Raw genomic sequence first — 22,262 nt, 5'->3', positions numbered from 1 at the left:
ACTGTTAAAAAAATAAAGGAGAGCCTGAACAGGGGCTCCTCCCTCCCCCCTCAAGCCATTTCTGTGTCAAAATGGCGAGAGAGAGGGAAGTTTTTTACCTTTCCCCCCCTGCCCCATGGAGTATTCTGTGCATGTGAAGCAGTAAAAAAAAAGGGGGGGGACTCCCCTGTGCAATTGTGACATGGGGAAAATGTTTCAGGGGGGAGGAACGAGGGGGGAGGAACGAACTCCTCCTCTCCCCGCAGAGGCATCCTGAGGCCATTTGGGCTCTTTAATTTAGCAGATATTGTGGCTGCAGGAACTCAAGTGGGGAACTCAGACCCAACTCTTTAAAAACCTGCATGCTGAGCTAGTCATTAGATAGTAATTATTTTCTGAAATCGAGTTCTCAGCTACAGCAAAACAAGAATGATGTATGAATGTTTAAGTGAATTTTAAACTACCAATTTTAGCCAGAGGGGTCCAAAAAGGGGGGGAGGTCCAAAAAATGCCCCATTCAAGGGAAACTACACCCCCCCTTCTAGTAAAGTTGCCACGTAATTGTATTTTTATTGAAGAGAAGGGGCTGGAGTGGAAGTAGACCCTGGGTGGCCTTAAGGCCTTCCCCCTCCAGTTGGATCCCTTCCCGCAGGCTCCAAATAATTAGGGTAGATTCAAATATGCATTCCTATCCTAAGGCAGAAAATGCTTCTAACTGGCGGATGAGTGTGCGACTCAGCTTTAGAGTTGCACGGCCTTTTCCTCGGCTGCTTCTTAGCACTTCCCTAAGGAGTTAAAACACAGACCGACAGAAGAGGTCTTTACTATGCCTCAGTGAAGATGGCCTTACAGGCGAAAGGATTCTCTGGGGTGGCGGGTCTTGGTGTAAAGGCACTTTGCATTTTTTAAAACAACAAAAGCGAAATGACAAAGTTCTGCTGCAATACTTCGAGGTGCCGAGGCTCGTGATCTTCTCCCCTCTCAGCCGCGCTCCCGATGCCCACCGGCTGCCCAGCTCCCTAAGAGGGGCCTCCCTGCCCTGTTCTGACTGATATGTCCAGCTTGCGAGCTTTACTTATTCCGTCTATTATTTCGAAAGAAAGTGTGCCGCGTGGGGCGGGTGCGGACGCTCCCTCGGGCTGCTCAGCTCTGGGGCTGGACGGGCGTCCCTGGCTTTCGCGGCGGAGCAGACGGCGGCCAAGGGACCGGACGCGCCGCTCCTTCCTCGGCGTGTTTGGCTCTTGGCGCCCCCCGAGCCGCTGCGCGCATCGTCCCGCCGCCCGGTCAGCCCCGAGGCCGGCCCGGCTGGGCTCAGCTCGGCCGCCCCGTCCGTCCCTCCCTCCCCGCCGCCTGGGCGAGGGCAGAGCCCAGCTGCTCGCCGCCCCCCCCCCCCCCGCCACGTGTTGCGATTCCCGGCCGCGCCGCGCCGGCTGCCAAACCGCGGGAAACTTCGCCGGCCTCCCCTTCGGAAGCCTTCGAGGAGGCTTCGCTCGTTCCCTTCCTCCGCCCACCAGCGGCTGGGCAGCCGGTGGAGCTCGTGTGACGCAGTGTCTGATTTCTTCGGAATCGGCGGGCGGGACTGGGGGGCACTCCTGCTGCGCCGCGCCTGCCGTCACCTTCCCGACCGGACGGAGAGGGGCCTGGCGGGAGCAGCGGCCGGCGCGCCCGAGGGAGCCGGAGAGCGAAGCCGAGAGCCGGGGCAGCCCCCCACCTCCAGCCCCGGCTATGACCCTTCCCAGCACTCCCTCCTCGCCACGGCCTCGCCTGCTGAGATGCGCCCTGGGCATCCTCCTGACCCTGGAGCTCGGACTCGGCGCTCTTCTCCCAGGTAGGGCGGGCGGCGCTGGGGCGGAGGGGTGTCCCGGCGCTGCCCCTCCAAAAAGACCCGGGCGGCTCCTCGCCCCTCACCAGCCGGGCCTCCTCCTCTGGATCCCCCCCCCCCACTTTAGGAATGTGATGGGGCCGCTTGAGGCTGCGCTGGGAGTTTTGCAAAGGAGAGAGAGAGAGACCTGAATGAAACCAGATGTGCCTTGGAATCGCGCTGGAGGGCTGGCCCGGCCGACGGGCTTGGCTTCCACCTCCTCGTCCTCCGGCAAAGGACTGGAGAAGCGGCAGCTTGCAAGCTAATCCCCTGCCAGGGTCCCAGGGCGGCATTCGATCAAATGTGCTGCCTGGCTGGGGGATCCTGCGGCTGGGTTTGCAAGTTTCACATTCTGCTTTTTTTTACTCTCGAGGCTTTTCAGACGTGCTCAGCCATAATAAAACCCACCCATGGCTTCATATTACCAAATCTTGACAGAGAACCCTGTATTCTCCACCTCACGGTTATAGTTTTCAAGTTAAGTTGGATGACAGTACAGGGACTGAGGAAATGCTGCAGCCAGAGACATTTTCATCCCAGAAATTGGTCCCCTGCCTAATATGTGTAATGTGCACACCCTTGCCTTGATGTTACTTTTCTTGAACTTTTTTTTTGCATGCTGTCTCTCCAGCATATGTGAACTCTGATTTGTGCACTAACAAATTAGTCCCATTGTGGCGTGGAGCCTCTCTCCAGTTTAAGAAAAGAATACCACATGGGCCTCAGGAGGCATTGGGGTGTGTGTGGGGGGGGGGGAACAGAAGCAGCCTGCAAGTCAGGAATTGCACTCTTTTGAGTTGGGTACAAAAGCTGCAGCAAAAGATCCAGTGACAGGATGCAACCACTTTGACAACAACAATATTTAGAGACCCTCCTGCCCATCTTGTAGCAGAGATTCTTCCCCCCCCCCCGCCCCCATGCCAGGAGCCAGCCCACCAACCAGCCAGGAAACTGCCTGTGTTTCTTACAAGTACCTGCATGTTCCTCTGCAGGACTAACAATTGGAGGGACAAAGCCAGCAAAACAACATCAGGGCAGCATTCGGGTCCCTGTTAGTTCACAGAGTTCGGGATTTCACAGTGTGGGAGGCTGCCTTCAATAGCCTGATAAACAAAACTTTAAGAGAGTTTCGGGTGGGTGGCTGCATTGGTCTACAGTAGAAGAGCAAGATTCGTGTCTTCATATTTATAATCCGTGTTTTTAAAAAAACTGTGTAAATATGTTATACTCCAGGTGGTTTGTAACTTTTGAAGACCTCTCCCCCATTGAGAAGTGAGGGACTTTTGTGACCCAGCCTGGGAAAGTGGATATGTTTAATTTGTCCCTTGAGTTAATTTGGAAGGAAATACAGCTGAAGGAACCAGCCATCCCAAGCTAGACAACCCAGAAAGGGTTTGTGCAGCTCCTGGAAGATGTTTGGCTTTTGTCTCAAAACTGGGCAGCACCCCCCCCCCCCGGCAGATGTAGTCTAGTCATTAGGGCATTCTCCATTCATCGGTCAAACTATCCTGGGATACTGCAGTCCCATGGAGCAGCCCTTGCGTGCCACAACTGCGTTCTGGTCTCAGTGGAATTGGTACATGTCTGGATCCTCAGCATCTTAGAGCCCCTTGGCCTGTAGGACAGAAACATTGTGAGTCTAGGGAATGCTTGCCAGGATGGGAAGGGGACCTCCAAGTCCAGCTGTGCATAGGCACGCTACCAGGCACTCACTCTTCTGGCTTCCTGCTGCCGGGAACAGCTCCCCCTTCCCTCCTTCAGCTCCTATGAGTCCATTTCAGATCTAGCGGTTGGAGAATTCATTGAAATCCCATCTCTGTCCCAGTCTTCTCTCATGGCTTTGGATGGTTTCTTGGCTACCAACCTACATAAGGTACAGCAGGCTCTCCCCCACAGGCTCTCTGTGGCTTGCTTAACTAAATGCTGGTGAATACTTGCTTAAAACATGGGTTCTGCAAGGTTTTTGTATAACGTCTCAGAACCCTTCTTTGTACCCTTTCTTAAACTAGAGGGATCAAGAATTGGGGGTGGGGGTGGGTGGGTGGGAGGATCCACATGTGTTTATTACGTGTCTGCTTCTTCCTGTATACTGCAGGATGGAGGAGGTCATTTCTCATGTAACCAAGTTAATGAGTGAAGGGAGCTAAATGTTGCCTCTTTTGCTGCCTTTCCTACTACAAGCTGGCTCTGATACCAGAAAAAGCAGCGGCGTAGTGTGGGTTGCGAGCACCCAAGGCAACTCCCAGCAGGAGGTGGTGCCTGTGGCACCGCGTGAGCAAAGTGTGTGTGCTCCCAGGTCCCCACATGATAACGTCACTTCCGGGAAGTGATGGCATTGTGCAGGGCGTGGCCACCCCCTTGCAAGTGCTCCCCTGATTCGGGGCCACTTGCCTCCCCACCCCTTACTCCTCTGCAGCAACAGCTTGTGCCCCCAGGAGCACTCCTGCAATTTGGGGTCACTTGCCTCCCTGCCCCTTACCCCTCTGCCACAGCCGCTTTGCTACCACCCGCTTGGCGTGCTCCTCAGCAGCCACAGAGGGCCAGCTCGGCGCCCAGCAAGCCGGCTGCCCCATTAGTGCAGTAGGCGGCCGGGGCAGTACAGGTGGCCTCCCAGCCCCCACGGCCATGGTGCTGGCTCTCTTTGGTGGCTGGTGCCCCCTAATAAGTTTGCGCCCGGGGCGTTCGCCCCTCTGGCCCCCCCCACGCTATGCCATTGAGAAAAAGAGCCAAGCTCAGCAACAGAATTAAAGGGCAAGGGGTGCGTGCCTCCTTATCTCTTATTTATATCCTACTTTTCTCCCCAAAGTGGATTACAACATTGTTCTGTCCTCTTCCATTTTATCCTCACAGCAACCACCACCGTGTGAGATAGGTTAGGTTAAGAGTGAATGACTGGTTACCCAGTGAGTTTCTCTGGTAGTATGGAGCTTCAAACCTGGGTCTCTCAGATCCTAGTTAACACTCTAGCCGCTACGCCATGTTGTTGTTGTTGTCGTTGTCGTTGTTGTTATTTATTTTATTTATATCCCGCCCTCCCCACAAGCGGGCTCAGGGCGGGTTACAACAGAAGATAAAATATACAAGATAAAATCACAATAAATTAACACACCTTTCTAATAAAACACCTGCTCACCGTATAAAAACCATATAACATCTGACGGAGGCGGAGGTGCGGCTTAACAATGTGTGGTCGCTCATATATGGGGGGATAGATGGTCAACACCCCCTACAGACATGGAGGCCGCAGGTCACACAAATGCACTTCTAGCTAATGACCTGGGGGTGGCAGAAGGTGGTGATAGAATGCAGTTGGGGAGGAGAATTCCTTCTAGGGCTCCAGCAGCCTGAGTCGTGGCCTGCTGAGTCAATGAATGTGATATCCCCAGTGGTGAACATGGGTGCCAGCCAGGCCTGGCTTCTTCTTGTTGTAATTAGACTCCCTTCCTTTACTCAGGGGCCCCTCAGGGCCCTCCTGGCTGTCTCTCTTCACCATGTTTTTTTTTTATCCTGACTGTGGAAGCTTTGGAGATCCCCCTGTGATAGGAGCCCTGTTGGGCTTGTTCTGTAGCCTGCTGCTTGTCTGTCCCTGCTCCGTGCTCTCACTTTGGTCAGATGTTCCCTCTTGCCACACTTCAGGAAACCTGGCTACTTGTGAGTCTACAGCACACACTGGTGAAGGGAGCTTTCAGCTTGAAAACTTCTATTGGCACACTGTCAGAATCAAAAAGAACCTTGGTCCACTACTAAGGACTGCAGTAAGCTATAACTGTCGTCTTAAGATAGATTTAACTGTCATGGCTTCCTCAAGAGAAAATTGTGGCACTGTGTTTTCTATGCATATGCTGTTAATCACTTAACACAAGACTGATGATCTCTTCCTACCCCTCAGGCACCCTACTATCATACTTGTGCTTGGAGTATTTTTCTTTCAAATGGTGGCTATTTTCTAAGACTTAAAAAGATGTGCTGAGGCTTGGGACTGCTTGGGACTAAGGATGCCAGCCCTACAGTGTGGGCAGGAATCTCCACCTCACCTTTTGCTCCCCCAGCCCCACTCACCTGGCTGGTGGGGGGAAGAGACAGGAGGCAAGCCTGGAGCCACTGAAGCATGCGGTGAATTAGTGCGCATGCTCCAGAAGCACTTCCAGTTGAAAATATGAAGCGATGGGGACTCAGCACAGCTGGGCCAAAATGCTATGTTTGGGGCCACTTTTGTCCCCACTGAGACCCTGTCACTTCCGTTTTCCAACCAGAAGTGAAGTCATTGATGCTTCTGGAGCATGCATGTGAGGAAGCCAGATGGAGCCCCTGCAATGCAACCGCCTGCCCCCCATTTTGATGGTAAGGGAGCTGAGACCCTTCCTCTCTCTGCTGAATTTCCTGCCTTCTCCCACACTCCCAGTAGCTGTGGTTTCAGCATTCTACCCCTGCCCAGCAGCATTCTCTTATTGCATGTTCCAGGTGTAATATTTCTGGGTCCACAGGTAAAGAGTACCAGAATAACAAATGGCTTAAAACATCTTGTACAACAATCTCTAAGCCTTGCTCTAGAAAAAACAAAGGTCACATGATCTTAGGGCAAATCTGCAAATTACCTGTTCCTTAACAATGTACGACTAAACTGTAAATTCTGTCACTGCATGTTCCCCCCTGAACTATGATATAATAAGTTAGATAATGTATAAAATAAAAATATGTCTTTAAAGAACAAATGAAAACATATTGGCTTGGATCTACCAGAGCATTTCCACAGACAGAAGCAGCATCTGGGGGGCTAATTTGGACTGCAGTGGGAGGGAGAACTGAGAAAGTTGCACTCTGAGCAGAAATCTTTCCTTCCAAGAAAGACTGCCGTGGATCCAGGCTATTCTCTTTAACTGTGATCATCACAATTGAATACCATAAATTGCACCATGTTTATATCAGGCAAGGTATAAATGTACCTTCACATTGAGAGCTGAGCTAGAGACTAACCATTCTCTAATGATACATTCCTCTAAATTAGTAGATGTATACAAATCATTACCACCCCTATTAAAATCTTTCTTCACTAAATGTTTGGTCCTCTGGACTGAACTTTAAACAAGTCTATGCCTCTGAGGAAAGTCTGGGCTAGATGGAGTGTGCTGAAGCTCTCAGTCTTTAGCAACCTGCCTGTATTTTGTGCAGGAAAGTTGTGGGACATTGTTGCTGAAAATGTCTTCTGGAAGGCCATGTTGTGCAAATATTGATTTTAGGCTGACAATCATTGGCTTGCTGGTAGTAATTGTGTGCATAATTTCTGGATATAAAGAATAGTCTGTGACTCTTAAATAGATCAATGCCTATTTTCTGGTGTGCCCTAAGTACAACTAGATGTGGATTCAGTAGTTGTGGTTATTGTTGTGGTTTATATTTTAGGCAAGTGAAACAGCTTTCACTGAATTTTCTGTATTCTGGTAAATCCTGGGCCAGTACTTCACTTCTCAAACTCATTTTTTGAATTTTTCAATGTTTAGATGTTCCTAATGGAGGGTTTTTTGGGGGGGCAACAATTCTTTGTGGAAGCTACTAAGTATCACCCCTTTACTCACTCCATCCGTCCATGAGAATTCACACGTACAGTTTCAGTAGTCTCTGATCATCAGATCACGAGTATCTTTAGTTTCTGGCCATTGACCAGTTACACCATTGCGGTCTGCAGTGCTGGCTCTTTATAAGTTTCTTCTTTTATATGTTGCTTTTTTTTTTTACTTGTCGCTGAAGGGAAGTGATCATCATATCCTCCCAAGCCTTCATTTCATTCTCTGAAGATTTTTCTGCTAACACAGCTGGTGGAATTGCCCTGGAAAGTGTATTAGCAGCAAATACGTTTTACCAAATATGTTTCTGTAGCTTTATCATAATTCGTTGGATCTGTAATGGAAAGTTGTTCAGCGATTTCCTTAAAGGGGATTATGATTGGTTTCTACAGCCACTGTCTGACCATAAATGTATTGATTAAATCTTTCAGAAGCAAGCAATATACTGAGTAACTCTTTCTTAATCTGGGTGTGCCTGGTTTATGCAGAGGCGTAGCTGCATTAGTATGTTATAGCAAAGTAAAGCAGAAGTCCCGTGGCGCTTTAAAGACTAACATTTATTTTAATATGAATTTTTGTGAATCAGAGCTTGCTTTCTGCATCAGTCAGAGGTTTAGATGCATATGCCCCTAGGTGACAAGACGCATTATGTTTTTTTTTAGAGCACTGCATCCAGTCTGGTTTATGAGGCATCTGTTGATGTTTTGATGGGTCTCTTTGGGACACAGAACTTCAACAGTATCAGGTGTTCCTTTAAGACTTTCCAGGATTCCCCTTGTTCTGCATCCTAGTACCATTCATTCTTCTGTTCATGAAGTCTGCAGAAGTGCTGTTCTTGTGGACAAATAAAGAATAAACTTTCCATCCTCCTAAGCTTTCCAGTGTCTTTCTTTATGGATATGTCAGCAAGTCTGTAGCCAGAACTTTCTTTTAATCTACCCCCTTTAGCAGAAAAGGTGTCTCCTACAGATGTCTGTTCTGTTACATGGAGAAAACAATTTTTCCCTATTCAATTTTAAGTCTGCAGCATCTGAAGCATCCAAGATTTCCCAAAGCCGTTGATCTTGCTCTTCTTTCACTGCATTCCAAACTGTAGCGTCATCCATGGAATGTGTCTGCTGCACTGACACGTATGGTCTTATGATGAGACTTCTGGAGCAGATGTGGAGAGTAGAAAGCGACTTTTAATTGCTTGGAAGCGATTGGTCTCTCCAGAGTGACCTTCCGCTCACCCCTGCTCTAGAAAAAGCTAGGTCTTGTGACCTTAGGGTGAGTCCACAAATTAACATTTCTATATCACTATAAAAATAAAAGAATGTCTCTAAATTATAAATTCTGTCAATATACCAGAATTCCAATCAAAACAAAAGAGCACGCAGGCCCAAGGAAGTCACAGCAATATGCAATTTATGCAATACAATTAAATAACTATATCATACAGCCCCAAATTTGCAGAACCGTAGTGCCCAAATAACAATTTCATACAATATGAGTTCTGCTATTTGTCGGGAAAATGCTCCATTAGCTATGTACATGCAAAGTCAAAGGTATAATGTCCACGTTTGACAATTTTGGCAGCCAAAAAATTGTCCATGGCAAGAATTATATCCACAGCGGCGACGAGCTGCACCAGTCTTTTTCTCTTTTTCGCTCGTTTCAAGCAACTTTCTTCTTCAGGCCGTTAATTCTATAATAGACCATAGCGAAATAAGCCGTAAACAAATTAAGCTATAAAAACATAGGCTGCTAATCGTACCTGTCAATTTCAAATACATAACTGAATCATATACTTACATCACCATCTACTAGCCATGAATCTAAATTCCGAACAACCAGCAGTCAATAATACAATGGAACGGGTACCCATGCATTCACAGTAACAGCTGTTATACTGTTCAACTCAATTATTCAATCAGTACTTAAAGAGACCTACAACCTCCATACAAGATATCAGTAGATCAGAAACAGTGCCCTTATTAATGCTGTTAAACACGTGCTACCGTACATAACATATACAATAAATACTCCATGCAATTAAAACTTCTTTCATAAATATTCAATAAATACATAATCAGTCAATTAATACACGATTTCATTCGGTTTAATAAATATCCAATAAATACATACTCCATAAATAATCAGTTACAATCCGTTCCTATGACCTAGTAAACCTGCCAATCAGTGGCTTTTGGATGAAACCTACAAAAGGTGGGCAAGCTAAAATTTACAAAAACACCGAGTAATCCAATTCGTTATTCAGACCCACTGGTGTCAACGTATTGAGTCTGAAAATCCAGCGTGCTTCGGACTGCAATAAAAACCTGTTCGCGTAGCCCGGAGTGCTAACTACCTCTAAAACCGTAAACTTAAATTCTCTTTCATTCCTGTGATGCGTTTTAAAATGATCAGACAGGGGCGCTTCCTGGTTTTGGGTTCTAATTTTTGAAATATGTTCCTGAATCCTTAGCCTGATTGGTCGCGAGGTGCTTCCTACATATAGTAAAGTGCAGGTGCATTGGATAAGGTAGACCACATTCTTGGTGGCACACGTTGAGAACTGTTTGGCAAACATCGGGCGCCCAGTCTTGGGATGCACTATGCTTTTGGGATCAGTGCTAAGTGGACAAACATTACAGTGGCCGCAGGGATAATGACCCTGCGGGAGACTAGGAGCAGCCTCCTGTGTCTTTAAGTCCGAATGAACCAACATGTCTCGGAGGCTCCTTGTGCGTCTAAACCTGATTCTCGGAGGAGAATTACAACCCGGGATGTCTTGCAAAATGTGCCAATTTCTTTTTACAATGCCTGCTATTTTTCCTGCCAAGGGCGAGAAGTCCATAGCCCAAGTGATCTGACTGTCAGGCGATCGATTACGGACTTTATACTTTAATAGGGTAGAGCGTGGAACAGCCTCCGCTCTTCTCCTTGCGTTCGCGATCACCTGTCTCGGGTACCCCCGTGCTCTGAACGCAGCTGTCATGTTCTTAGCCTCATACATATAATCTTGTAAATATGATGCGTTCCTTTTAATACGTAAGAACTGGCTAAATGGTATATTGTTCTTTAAGTTCGGGCAGTGATAAGACGAATAGTCTAAATACACCGCTCGATCTGTTGGTTTTCGGAACGGTCTAACCCCCAATCGTGTGGCTGTCTGCTTGAAAACAACTACATCCAGGAATGTGATGAAATGTGGATTGCTCTGATAACGTGAATTTTATATGTTGGCTTAAACCATTAGACCATCTCATCAAGCCCTCAATGCATTGATCCTCTTTAATGATCATGAAAACGTCATCCACAAATCTCTTTAAACAAATTATTTGATCATAGTAGGGATTGACTGTTTGATTGAAAAAATACTGATTCTCCAGGTTAGCCATAAAGAGAATGGCTATGCTGGGTGCCGCTGAGCAACCCATCGCCACTCCCTTTACCTGGTAAAAAAATTGTGACTCAAATCTGAAGTAATTGCGCTCCATTATGATGCCTAATAAATCTAACAGGAAATGGGTAGGTGGAACTTTCCGAGGTCTCTGTTCCAAAACCACCTCTATCACCTGTCTCGCTTCCAGGTGGGGGATAGAGGTGTAAAGAGACTGTACATCCATAGACACAAGTAGGGCATTCTCAGGAATGTTGATGTTCTCTACAAAATTTATGAAATCTGTGGTATCCTTAATATAGGATTTCACTTTCACTACAAAGGGCTGAAGGATGCCATCTAGGTATTGTGCGAGGTGTTCAAGTATAGAATTAGTCCCCGAAATTATCAGTCTACCTGGCGGCGGGCGGATGTTTTTATGTATCTTCGGGAGACAATAGAAGACGGGGGTCCGAGGGTCCCTGTTTATCAGATCCCGGTATAGGGTCTCCCGAAGATACATAAAAACATCCGCCCGCCGCCAGGTAGACTGATAATTTCGGGGTCTAATTCTATATTTGAACCCCTCGCACAATACCTAGATGGCATCCTTCAGCCCTTTGTAGTGAAAGTGAAATCCTATATTAAGGATACCACAGATTTCATAAATTTTGTAGAGAACATCAACATTCCTGAGAATGCCCTACTTGTGTCTATGGATGTACAGTCTCTTTACACCTCTATCCCCCACCTGGAAGTGAGACAGGTGATAGAGGTGGTTTTGGAACAGAGACCTCGGAAAGTTCCACCTACCCATTTCCTGTTAGATTTATTAGACATCATAATGGAGCGCAATTACTTCAGATTTGAGTCACAATTTTTTTACCAGGTAAAGGGAGTGGCGATGGGTTGCTCAGCGGCACCCAGCATAGCCATTCTCTTTATGGCTAACCTGGAGAATCAGTATGTTTTCAATCAAACAGTCAATCCCTACTATGATCAAATAATTTGTTTAAAGAGATTTGTGGATGACGTTTTCATGATCATTAAAGAGGATCAATGCATTGAGGGCTTGATGAGATGGTCTAATGGTTTAAGCCAACATATAAAATTCACGTATCAGAGCAATCCACATTTCATCACATTCCTGGATGTAGTTGTTTTCAAGCAGACAGCCACACGATTGGGGGTTAGACCGTTCCGAAAACCAACAGATCGAGCGGTGTATTTAGACTATTCGTCTTATCACCGCCCGAACTTAAAGAACAACATAACATTTAGCCAGTTCTTACGTATTAAAAGGAACGCATCATATTTACAAGATTATATGTATGAGGCTAAGAACATGACAGCTGCGTTCAGAGCACGGGGGTACCCGAGACAGGTGATCGCGAACGCAAGGAGAAGAGCGGAGGCTGTTCCACGCTCTACCCTATTAAAGTATAAAGTCCGTAATCGATCGCCTGACAGTCAGATCACTTGGGCTATGGACTTCTCGCCCTTGGCAGGAAAAATAGCAGGCATTGTAAAAAGAAATTGGCACATTTTGCAAGACATCCCAGGTTGTAATTCTCCTCCAAGAATCGGGTTTAGACGCACAAGGAGCCTCCGAGACATGTTGGTTCATTCGGACTTAAAGACACAGGAGGCTGCTCCTAGTCTCCCGCAGGGTCATTATCCCTGCGGCCACTGTAATGTTTGTCCACTTAGCACTGATCCCAAAAGCATAGTGCATCCCAAGACTGGGCGCCCGATGTTTGCCAAACAGTTCTCAACGTGTGCCACCAAGAATGTGGTCTACTTTATCCAATGCACCTGCACTTTACTATATGTAGGAAGCACCTCGCGACCAATCAGGCTAAGGATTCAGGAACATATTTCAAAAATTAGAACCCAAAACCAGGAAGCGCCCCTGTCTGATCATTTTAAAACGCATCACAGGAATGAAAGAGAATTTAAGTTTACGGTTTTAGAGGTAGTTAGCACTCCGGGCTACGCGAACAGGTTTTTATTGCAGTCCGAAGCACGCTGGATTTTCAGACTCAATACGTTGACACCAGTGGGTCTGAATAACGAATTGGATTACTCGGTGTTTTTGTAAATTTTAGCTTGCCCACCTTTTGTAGGTTTCATCCAAAAGCCACTGATTGGCAGGTTTACTAGGTCATAGGAACGGATTGTAACTGATTATTTATGGAGTATGTATTTATTGGATATTTATTAAACCGAATGAAATCGTGTGTTAATTGATTGATTATATATTTATTGAATATTTATGAAAGAAGTTTTAATTGCATGGAGTATTTATTGTATTTATTGTATATGTTATGTACGGTAGCACGTGTTTAACAGCATTAATAAGGGCACTGTTTCTGATCTACTGATATCTTGTATGGAGGTTGTAGGTCTCTTTAAGTACTGATTGAATAATTGAGTTGAACAGTATAACAGCTGTTACTGTGAATGCATGGGTACCCGTTCCATTGTATTATTGACTGCTGGTTGTTCGGAATTTAGATTCATGGCTAGTAGATGGTGATGTAAGTATATGATTCAGTTATGTATTTGAAATTGACAGGTACGATTAGCAGCCTATGTTTTTATAGCTTAATTTGTTTACGGCTTATTTCGCTATGGTCTATTATAGAATTAACGGCCTGAAGAAGAAAGTTGCTTGAAACGAGCGAAAAAGAGAAAAAGACCGGTGCAGCTCATCGCCGCTGTGGATATAATTCTTGCCGTGGACAATTTTTTGGCTGCCAAAATTGTCAAACGTGGACATTATACCTTTGACTTTGCATGTACATAGCTAATGGAGCATTTTCCCGACAAATAGCAGAACTCATATTGTATGAAATTGTTATTTGGGCACTACGGTTCTGCAAATTTGGGGCTGTATGATATAGTTATTTAATTGTATTGCATAAATTGCATATTGCTGTGACTTCCTTGGGCCTGCGTGCTCTTTTGTTTTGATTGGAGTAATTTGGGAAGTCGTTCCCTTTTGTTGGTTGAATATACCAGGATTGACTTTTACTTGGGGTGGGTGGGTAGGACAGACTGTATGATGAGCTATGTCCCAAATGAAAACTGCTTTTGATTTTTTTGTTGTATGGAATGGAAATTTTAATCTTTTTTTTGTTTTAAACCTCAGATTTCAGATATTGAATCAGATCATTGGTCCATTAAGTTGAATATTGTCTACTCGGACTGGCAGCAGTTTTCCAGGGCTTTCGCATCACTTGCTGCCTGATAATTTTAGCTGGAAATGGCAGGGATTGAACTTGAGTCTCAGCCCCTCCCCAAGTACTATTGCCTACCTGATCAGACCCTTGAGGCTGATCTTTAAGTGGAGAAAAGCAGATAACGTTTTGACACTGGGTGACTTCAACTACCCTTCAAATTGACTGGACTTGAGTTATTCTGTAGAAGTGAAATTCCTAGACATCATAAATGACTGTGCACTGGAACAGTTGGTCACAGAGCTAACCAGAGGGATAGTGCTCTTGTATTTGTTTCTGAATGGGGCTTCAGACCTGATGAGAGATGTAAATGTTGCACTAAGTGAGAACGGTGACTACTATGCTAATTAAGTTCAAGATTCATTTTTTTTTGAAAAATTTTTATTAGGTGAGAATATTAATACATTCAACTTTCAAATAACATCTCAATATCATTTTCCCCCACCCTTTCCCTCCCCCCTTTTTCAGGACTTCCAGCAGCTTTCCAACCCTATATCTTAATCTATTCCTAATCTATCCCCTTTTTCTATAACTTATTATATCGTGTTTACATTCTGCTTTGTTAAGCTAAGCTCTATCTGCTTCAGATCTATTATTATTAACTTAAAATCTGTTATCTATTACTATCTGTTAACTTCAGATATATTTAAATTTTAAGCTAACAATTAAATAAAATATTTACTTTATTAATTTTACCAATATCTATTAACTCCAAATCCACTTAAATTTAAGCTAACAATTAGCTAATACTTCACTCCATATGGTAAAGATTCCATCTCTTCCAATAAAAAGAAACCCATTCTAATAATTTTCGAATTGCCATAGTTCCCCATTCACGTCCCACTTCTTTTCTAAATATGTTTTCAGTCTTCCCCAATCAGTAAAGAATTCTGCCAGATTCTGATCTCTCAGCTTTCTTGTCATTTTCAATGGAAAGCTACCCCTAAAGTCCAAAGCAGTAACGTTTGATTTCAAAAGCGGGAGCTTTAAAAGGAAGCTGAAAGAGAGAGTCAAATCCCTGGAGTATGCTTAAAAACTATTTAAATCCGCACTAATTGAAGCCTAGAGAGAAGGTATTCCCCACATTAGGAAAGGTACTGCCAAGTCTAAGTGAATGCCTGCAGGGTTAACGACCCAAGTCAAGGAAACCATAAAAAGAAAAAGACTTATTTTCAAAAGTGGAAGGTCTGTCACAATAAAGTGAACAGGGAGTACAGGGGTCTGGCAAAGAAGTGTAAGTTAATAATTAGGCATGCAAAAAGAGAATTTGAGGAGGAGATTGCTAAAAACATCAAGATAAACAACAAACATTTCTTTAAATATACCCAGAGCAGGAAACTAGCCAGAGAAACAGTTGGACCTTTGGATGCCAAAAGAATAAAGGGATCCCTAAAGGAAGATGGGGAGATAGCAGAGAAGCACAATTAATTATTTTCACCTGTATTCGCCACACAGCCACTATTTCCAGAAAGGGAGTCTGAAGAACTGAATCAAATCGAGGTGACAAATGATATTCTAAACCTATTGGGGAAATTAAAACTTGTAAGTCTCCTGGGCATACACCCAGGAGGTCTTAGGGAACTCAAATGTGATATTGCTGATCTACCAACCCATGTTTGTAACTTGACACCAAAATCTTCTGCTGTACCAGAAGACTGAAGAGTAGCAAATGTTACACTGATTTTAAAAAAAGGGATTTAGAAGAGAACTAGGAAATTATAGGCCAGTTACTCTAACATCTGTCCTAGGCAATACAGTAAGACACTGTAATCAAAGATGGAACTATTAAGTGCATAGAGGAACAAAACCTGCTGAGGAAAAATTAGCATGGCTTCTGCAAAGAGAAGTCCTGCCTCACCAATGTTTTGAAATTCTTTAGGAAAATGAACAAATACGTAGATGCCACAATTTGACTGGTTCAATCTTGGGATGTTATTGGAACACAGTCTGGTTTTAGTTGTATGTATGACTTTTAGTCTGATGAAGTGGACAAGGTGCGTTGAAGCGTGCAGCTCACCATGTCCAGTTTTGCCCTTTGCCCCCCATGACTAATAGTATCATGCTGGGCTGGGTTGGTTGACTGTGTCCAGGAAGTAATAAATGCCTCTCTGCAGGAGGGTGCACTTCCAACCACTTTGAAAGAGGTGTTGTGAGACCCTCCTGAAGAACACATCCCTGAACTAAAATGACCTAAAGAACTACCACCCCAAGTGGGTGGTGGCTATGCAGCCTCAGATGGTCTTGGAAATTGGAAGGGATCTATCTGGATTCAGGCCTGGCTTTGAGACGGAAACAGCCTGATAACCTTCGTCAGGAGAACGACAGGGGAAATGAGTCCCTGTCGATTCTCCTGGACCTCTCGGTGGCTTTTGGGTTGGGAGCGCAAGGCACTGTGCTTTGGTGGTTCCGCTTTTACTTGACCAGCTGATTCCAGAAGGTGTGCTGGAGGTCTGCTGCTTAGCCCCATGGCATTTATGCCATAGGATCCCTCAGGGTTCAATCTTATCCCTACATGAAACTGCTGGGAGAGGTCATCCAGGGTTTTGGAGAGAAGTGTCACCTATATGCAGATGACACCCAGCCAGCTCTATTTCTCCTTAATGGGTAAACTAGGTGAGTCTGTGGAAGCCCTGAATAGGTGTCTGAAGAAGGTAATGGAATGGGTGAGGGCCAATAAACTGAAGTTCAGTCCAGACATGACTGAGGTGCTGTTGACTGAAGAAGAAGCTGCTCAGAGTTTGTGGAGCCATCCTGTTCTACGGATTTTTTATTTCCTTTGAAGAGACAAGTTCATAGCTTGGAGGTGCTACTGGATCCTGGCCTACAATTGGAGGCTCAGGTCCAGTGTTCCCTCTAAGCTTTGCAGTGTTGTGAGCTAAAAATCTACTTTGTGAGCTGAAACAACAACTTTTATTAAAGTTTTGAGTGCACCTCCTTTAAAAAAAAATTACAATCAAATTGTTTTGATTACAATCAAAACAATTTAACAATAAAAGCTATTAGGTGAAAGGGCCACAAAAATCAGAGTATACTTCTGTATAAAAATGGGTATGTCCATGCAGATTACAAAGAGGTAGTTGTTTTAGTCTGTTGCTACAAAATAAAGCAGACACACAATGGCACTTTAAAGACTAGCACATTTATTTCAAGATGAGCTTTTGTGAGTCAGTGCTTACTTATTCAGCCTCCTTCTGCACCAAGGCCAAGTTAAATGACGCCTTCACCATGGTGGTGGCTGAGACACTACCTCCTCTCCTCTGCTCTCTGGGGCTGAGGGGATCTTAGCGATTTCAGGCTGCACGTTTCAGGCCAGACCCGATCACTCAGCTCTGCTCTGTTCCCCAGCTAGAGAGCCAGCAGTGGCTGGAGGAGTTCTCTGGCAAAACCCTGGGGGCCAAACCAGTCACAGCCAGGAAGGGAGAAGTGGGATGAGGCTCCATCCCTGCTCCATCCCTATAGGGCCCACCTGCAGATGCTGGCTGACTGGGAAGGAGGGGCCGCTTGAGGGTTAGTTTCTGTGAGCTACATCTGAGAAGCTGTGAGCGGAGGAGTCAGAATCTGTGAGCAATTGCTCACGTGCTCACATTAGCGGGAACACTGCTCAGGTCTCCTCTGTGGCACATAGTGCCTTTTACTGGTTCCAGTTGGTTTGCCAACTGTGGCCATGCCTTGAAGATCATGATCTGGCCACAGCGATCCTTGCTTTGATCACATCTAAACTAGATTATTACAATGTGCTCTGTGGGGCTGCCTTTAAAAATAGTTTGGAAATTTCAATTAGTAGCAAAATGTGGTGGGCCAGGCTACTGTCAGGGGCTTGTTACAGGGATCATATCACCCTTGTGCTGAAAGATCTGAACTTGTTCCCTGTCTGTTTGTGGGCACAATTCAAAGTGCAGGTTCTTACTTTTAAGGCCCTAAATATCTTGGGTCCAGGACTGTCTCCTCCCATACTAACCAGCCTGCCAGTTAAAATCTGCCTCTCAAGACCTGCTCTCTGTGCCTCTGCCTTCCTGGGTGGCAACTAGAGACAGGGCATTTTCTGTAGTGGCACTGCATCTCTGGAACATCCCTCCCCCTTAAGGCTTGCCTGGCATCTACTTTCCTTTCTTTTAGGCACCAGGCTAAAACGCATCTTTTTACACATACTTTTAATTAGGGGTTTTATCAGCTTTTTAGTGGTCTGCTTCTGTTTTATGGATAGTTTTTATGTTGTTTATGTTCAGTGGCTTGTGTTTAATGCCTTGTGATTTTCAATTGTAAGACACTTTGAGTAGTGTCTTCTGTGACACTGAAGAGGTGGTATAGAAATATTCTAAATAAATAAATAGATAGATAATGGTGACCCTGTATATATTATATATTTGGACTTTCAAAATGCTTTTGACCGGATACTTCATCAAAGACTCCTCAGTAAGCTTAGCATTCATGGAATAAGAGGAGAGGACCTCTTCTGGATTAAAAATTAGTTAAACAGGAAGCAGAGGGTAGGAGTAAATGGACAGTTCTTGCAATGGAGGGCAGTGGGGTTGCACAAGAAACGGTATTGGGGCTGGTACTATTTAAGTTGTTCTTAAATGATAGGAACCGTGGGGTGAGCAGTGTAGTGGCAAAGTTTGCAGATGATGCAAAATTATTCAGAATGGTGAAAACCAAGGCTGACTGTGAAGAACTCCAGAAACTGGGTGAGTGGGCAACCAATATGGCTATGAGGGACAAGGTGCTGGTGGATAGATGGGTTGAGGAGGTTTTGATAGTTTATGGTGATTGACTAGCTTAGTGGAGTCACACAGGCTGGGAACTGCCTCATCCAAGCAGAGTTATTTATTTATATATTCAATTTTTAGTCTGCCCTCCCCGCAAGGCGGGCTCAGGGTGGAGTACAACATTTCCATAAACAATAAAATATTACATTTAAACATATAAATAGGCATGAAAACATATCATACAGTAAAAACATACTCCTAAAACATATAATACAATAAAATATCCTCCTCAGATGGCAATAATAGAATAATAACCATAAAGTGCTGTGTTTCAGTCTGGCCTGTAGGCCCACATACAGGGTGGTGGGCAGGTGTTTTATGTTTTATGTGGCCGGCGGGGCCCAGCCTAGCCTCCACCATATGCCTGACAGAACATCTCTGTCTTACAGGCCCGGCAGAAAGATAACAAATCCTGCCGGGCCCTAGTGTCATCAGACAGAGAGTTCCACCAGGTCGGTGCCAGGACCGAAAAGGCTCTGGCTGTGGTCACAGCCAGGCGAGCCTCCCTTGGGCCAGGGACCACTAAAAGTTGCTTATTTGTTGAATGAAGCATCCTCTGGGATACATACAGGGAGAGACGATCCTGTAGATATGCTAGGCCCAGTCCGCATATGGCTTTGTAGGTCAATACCAAAACCTTGAACCAGATTCAGTGTCAGAATGTCAGTTCTTAAGCCACAGCTACGCCATGTTCTCCTGTTATAATCTGTCGTTATTTAGTTCTCTCTCTCCAGGCCCAGGTGCTTCCCAGGCCACCTATATCCATGGGAACGAAGACTTCTTATCAGCCCGGCTGACTTTGATGTCCTCGCCTTCCCAGGCCTTCTAGACAGGACTAAGGGGGGAGGCTGGGAAGGGGTGTTTGAAGTGTTGTTACTTTCATTTTATGTGTCATTCTCAACAAAGCTTTGGTTCAGCCAAGGGGCTCAAGTCCTTGGATCATGGACCCCTGTATCCTGAGCATAATCTTCCAATAAAGCTTTTGAAACCAAGAGACCTTGTGCTTCTTGCAGAAGGGGGGAGACAAACTCTAGATAACTGGGATTCCATAGTATGACACTCGGTATTCAACTGGTAACCAATGCAGCTAGCAAAGTATATGTACTGGTGTAGTCCCCCAAGGGCTGGACTGCAGGGGCCAGTCACGACCAGGGAGCAAAGAATAAACAGAGTTCAGTCCAAGGGTCAGTGTTCCAGAGAAGCCAAGAGTCAAGTCCAGTCCAAGGGTCAGAGTTCCAGAGTTTGCGCAATAGCCAGGCCAGTGGAGCAGCCATAAAGTGTACTAGTTGCTTCCACAAACTGCTGTTCCTTCCGGCTGTTTTTATAGCAAAGTCTTAATGAGCTAAACTGTCAGCTATTTAATAGGTAGACATCCTGACCTCATTCATCCTGGTCATTTGACAGTTGCCGCTGACTCATGAGTCGTGCACTCCTCCTGTGTTCTTGCAGCTCTACCCGTCTCTGACAGCGCCGGCGCTGCAAGGGTGTTGGCAAAGAGGGAGGGAAGGAGTGGCCTTCTGCAGCTGAGTCTGTTACAGCTGAAGGCTCTGCTGATTGATTAGCCGGCAATTGCTGTTCATCAGACTCAAGGCCAGCTGCAGCTGGGTCAGTGTGGGTGTGAACTTCAGGCAGCTCTTCGTCTGATGACTCTTCACTGAGCACAGGGCAAGGCTGACTCATGACACCATAGGTGTTATCCGTTCCCCAATCGGGCCCCTTGCAATTACGCAGCCTCATTTTGGACCAACTGTAGTTTCCGGATCAGGCCCAAGGGAAGGCCTGCATAGAACGAGTTACAGTAGTCTAATCCGGAGGTGACCCTTGCTTGGATCACTGCAGTTAGGTTGTGGGTTGACAGGTATGGGACAAGCTGCCGGGCCTGTCTTAGATAAAAAAATGAGGTCCGGGCAACTGCTGCGACCTGTGCCTCCATAGTCAGGGAGGCATTTAGGATCACCCCCAGGCTCCTAAACTGGTAGAGCAGGGAGTCTCATACCCATGGCCCACATACAGGACCTCCGTCTTGGTAGGATTTAATTTCAATTGACTCTGCTTCAACCACCCAGTCACAGCTTCGAAGGCACGTTCCAAGACCTCTGGGGCCGAGTCGGGCCATCCATCCATCATCCGATATAGTTGGATATCATCAGCATATTAATGACACCCTAGACTGAAATTCCGCACCAGCTGGGCGAGAGGGCGCATATAGATGTTAAACAGCAGTGGGGTGAGTATTGCCCCCTGGGGGACACTGCACACCAACGGGTGGTGGGATGAGAATTTCTCCCCAAGTGCTACCATCTGTCCCCGACCGTGGAGAAAAGAGACAAGCCACTGTAAGGCAGTCCCTCGTATCCCCACATTGGCGAGTCGGTGGGTCAACAAATCATGGTCGACCATATCGAATGCTGCTGACAGGTCTAGTAGTATCAGCAGCGCCGATCCACTGCGATCCAGCTGTCTGCGGAGATCGTCCATGAGAGTGACCAGCAGCGTCTCTGTCCCGTGTTCTGGGCAGAAACCAGACTGGAAGGGATCTAGAGATGAGGAATCATTCAGGAAACCCTGCAGCGTCTCCACCACCGCCTGCTCAATCACCTTGCCCAGAAACCGGAGGTTCAAGACTGGGCGGTAATTGACTGGGTTGGTGGAGTCCAAAGATGGTTTCTTCAAGAGAGTCCAAACCACAGCTTCCTTCAATGCTCCAGGAAAAACTCTGGAGCTCAAGAACGTGTTAACAATGGCCGCCAAGGCAGCCCGTAACCCATCTACGCTGGCCTTCACCAGGCAAGAGGGGCACGGGTCCAACGAGCACGTGGTAGGCCTCACCACTTGCAGGGCCCTATCAATCTCATCCCCGGAGAGTGGATTGAAATGATCTAATATCAGCCCAGTAGATGGCCAAGGGGCCTCCAGTTCACACACTGTATCAATTGTGGCTGGCAAGTCGTGGCGGAGAGACAAAATTTTGTCAGCAAAAAAGCTCGCAAAAGCCTTGCAGATAATACCCAAATTCAGAATTTGATAGTCTCCCCCTGTGGGACCAAAGACCGAACCACATTGAACAATTTTGCTGGGCATGAGCTAGTTGATGCGATGGAAGCCACATAGAAATCCTTCTTTGCAGCTTTCACTGCCATCTCATAGGCTTTCATAAACGTCCTGTAAGATGATCTTGCATCTTTGTCGTGAGATCGCCACCACACTTGCTCAAGCTGTCTTGGCTTCCGCTTCATCCGTCATAGCTCCTCTTTATGCCAGGAAGCGGGGACAAAGAGGGCAATGGGGGGCAATTGTGTCTATGGCTTCAGAGAGACGGACTTGCCAATCTTCCACCAGCTCATCCAACGAACCGCCAGGGAGTATCGGATCTCACAGAGCATTCTGGAAACCAATTGGACAAGAATCGCCACCCCTCTCCCCGGCCTCCTGTTTGGGACTGATGAAGGACTGAAAAACCAGGAGGGTCAGTTCCTTTAAGGCGACTAT

General features: G+C 46.0%; 1 protein-coding gene across 2 annotated transcripts in view; it reads left to right on the top strand.

Moving 5' to 3' along the window:
- Nucleotides 1–1,568: 1,568 nt before the first annotated feature.
- Nucleotides 1,569–22,262, top strand: part of MRC2 (mannose receptor C type 2) — a 100,151-nt gene continuing 79,457 nt past the window's right edge. For both annotated transcript variants that reach the window (XM_054994612.1, XM_054994611.1), the window contains exon 1: nt 1,569–1,807. In XM_054994612.1, the coding sequence (XP_054850587.1) occupies nt 1,705–1,807 (103 nt within the window). In that variant the 5' untranslated portion in view covers nt 1,569–1,704. The remainder of the gene's footprint in view (nt 1,808–22,262) is intronic.

This window comes from Eublepharis macularius, chromosome 12, assembly GCF_028583425.1.
Source record: "Eublepharis macularius isolate TG4126 chromosome 12, MPM_Emac_v1.0, whole genome shotgun sequence".
Taxonomy (NCBI): Eukaryota; Metazoa; Chordata; class Lepidosauria; order Squamata; family Eublepharidae; genus Eublepharis; species Eublepharis macularius.
Note: the sequence above shows the minus strand (reverse complement) of the source record. Positions and strands in the feature narration are given on the sequence as shown.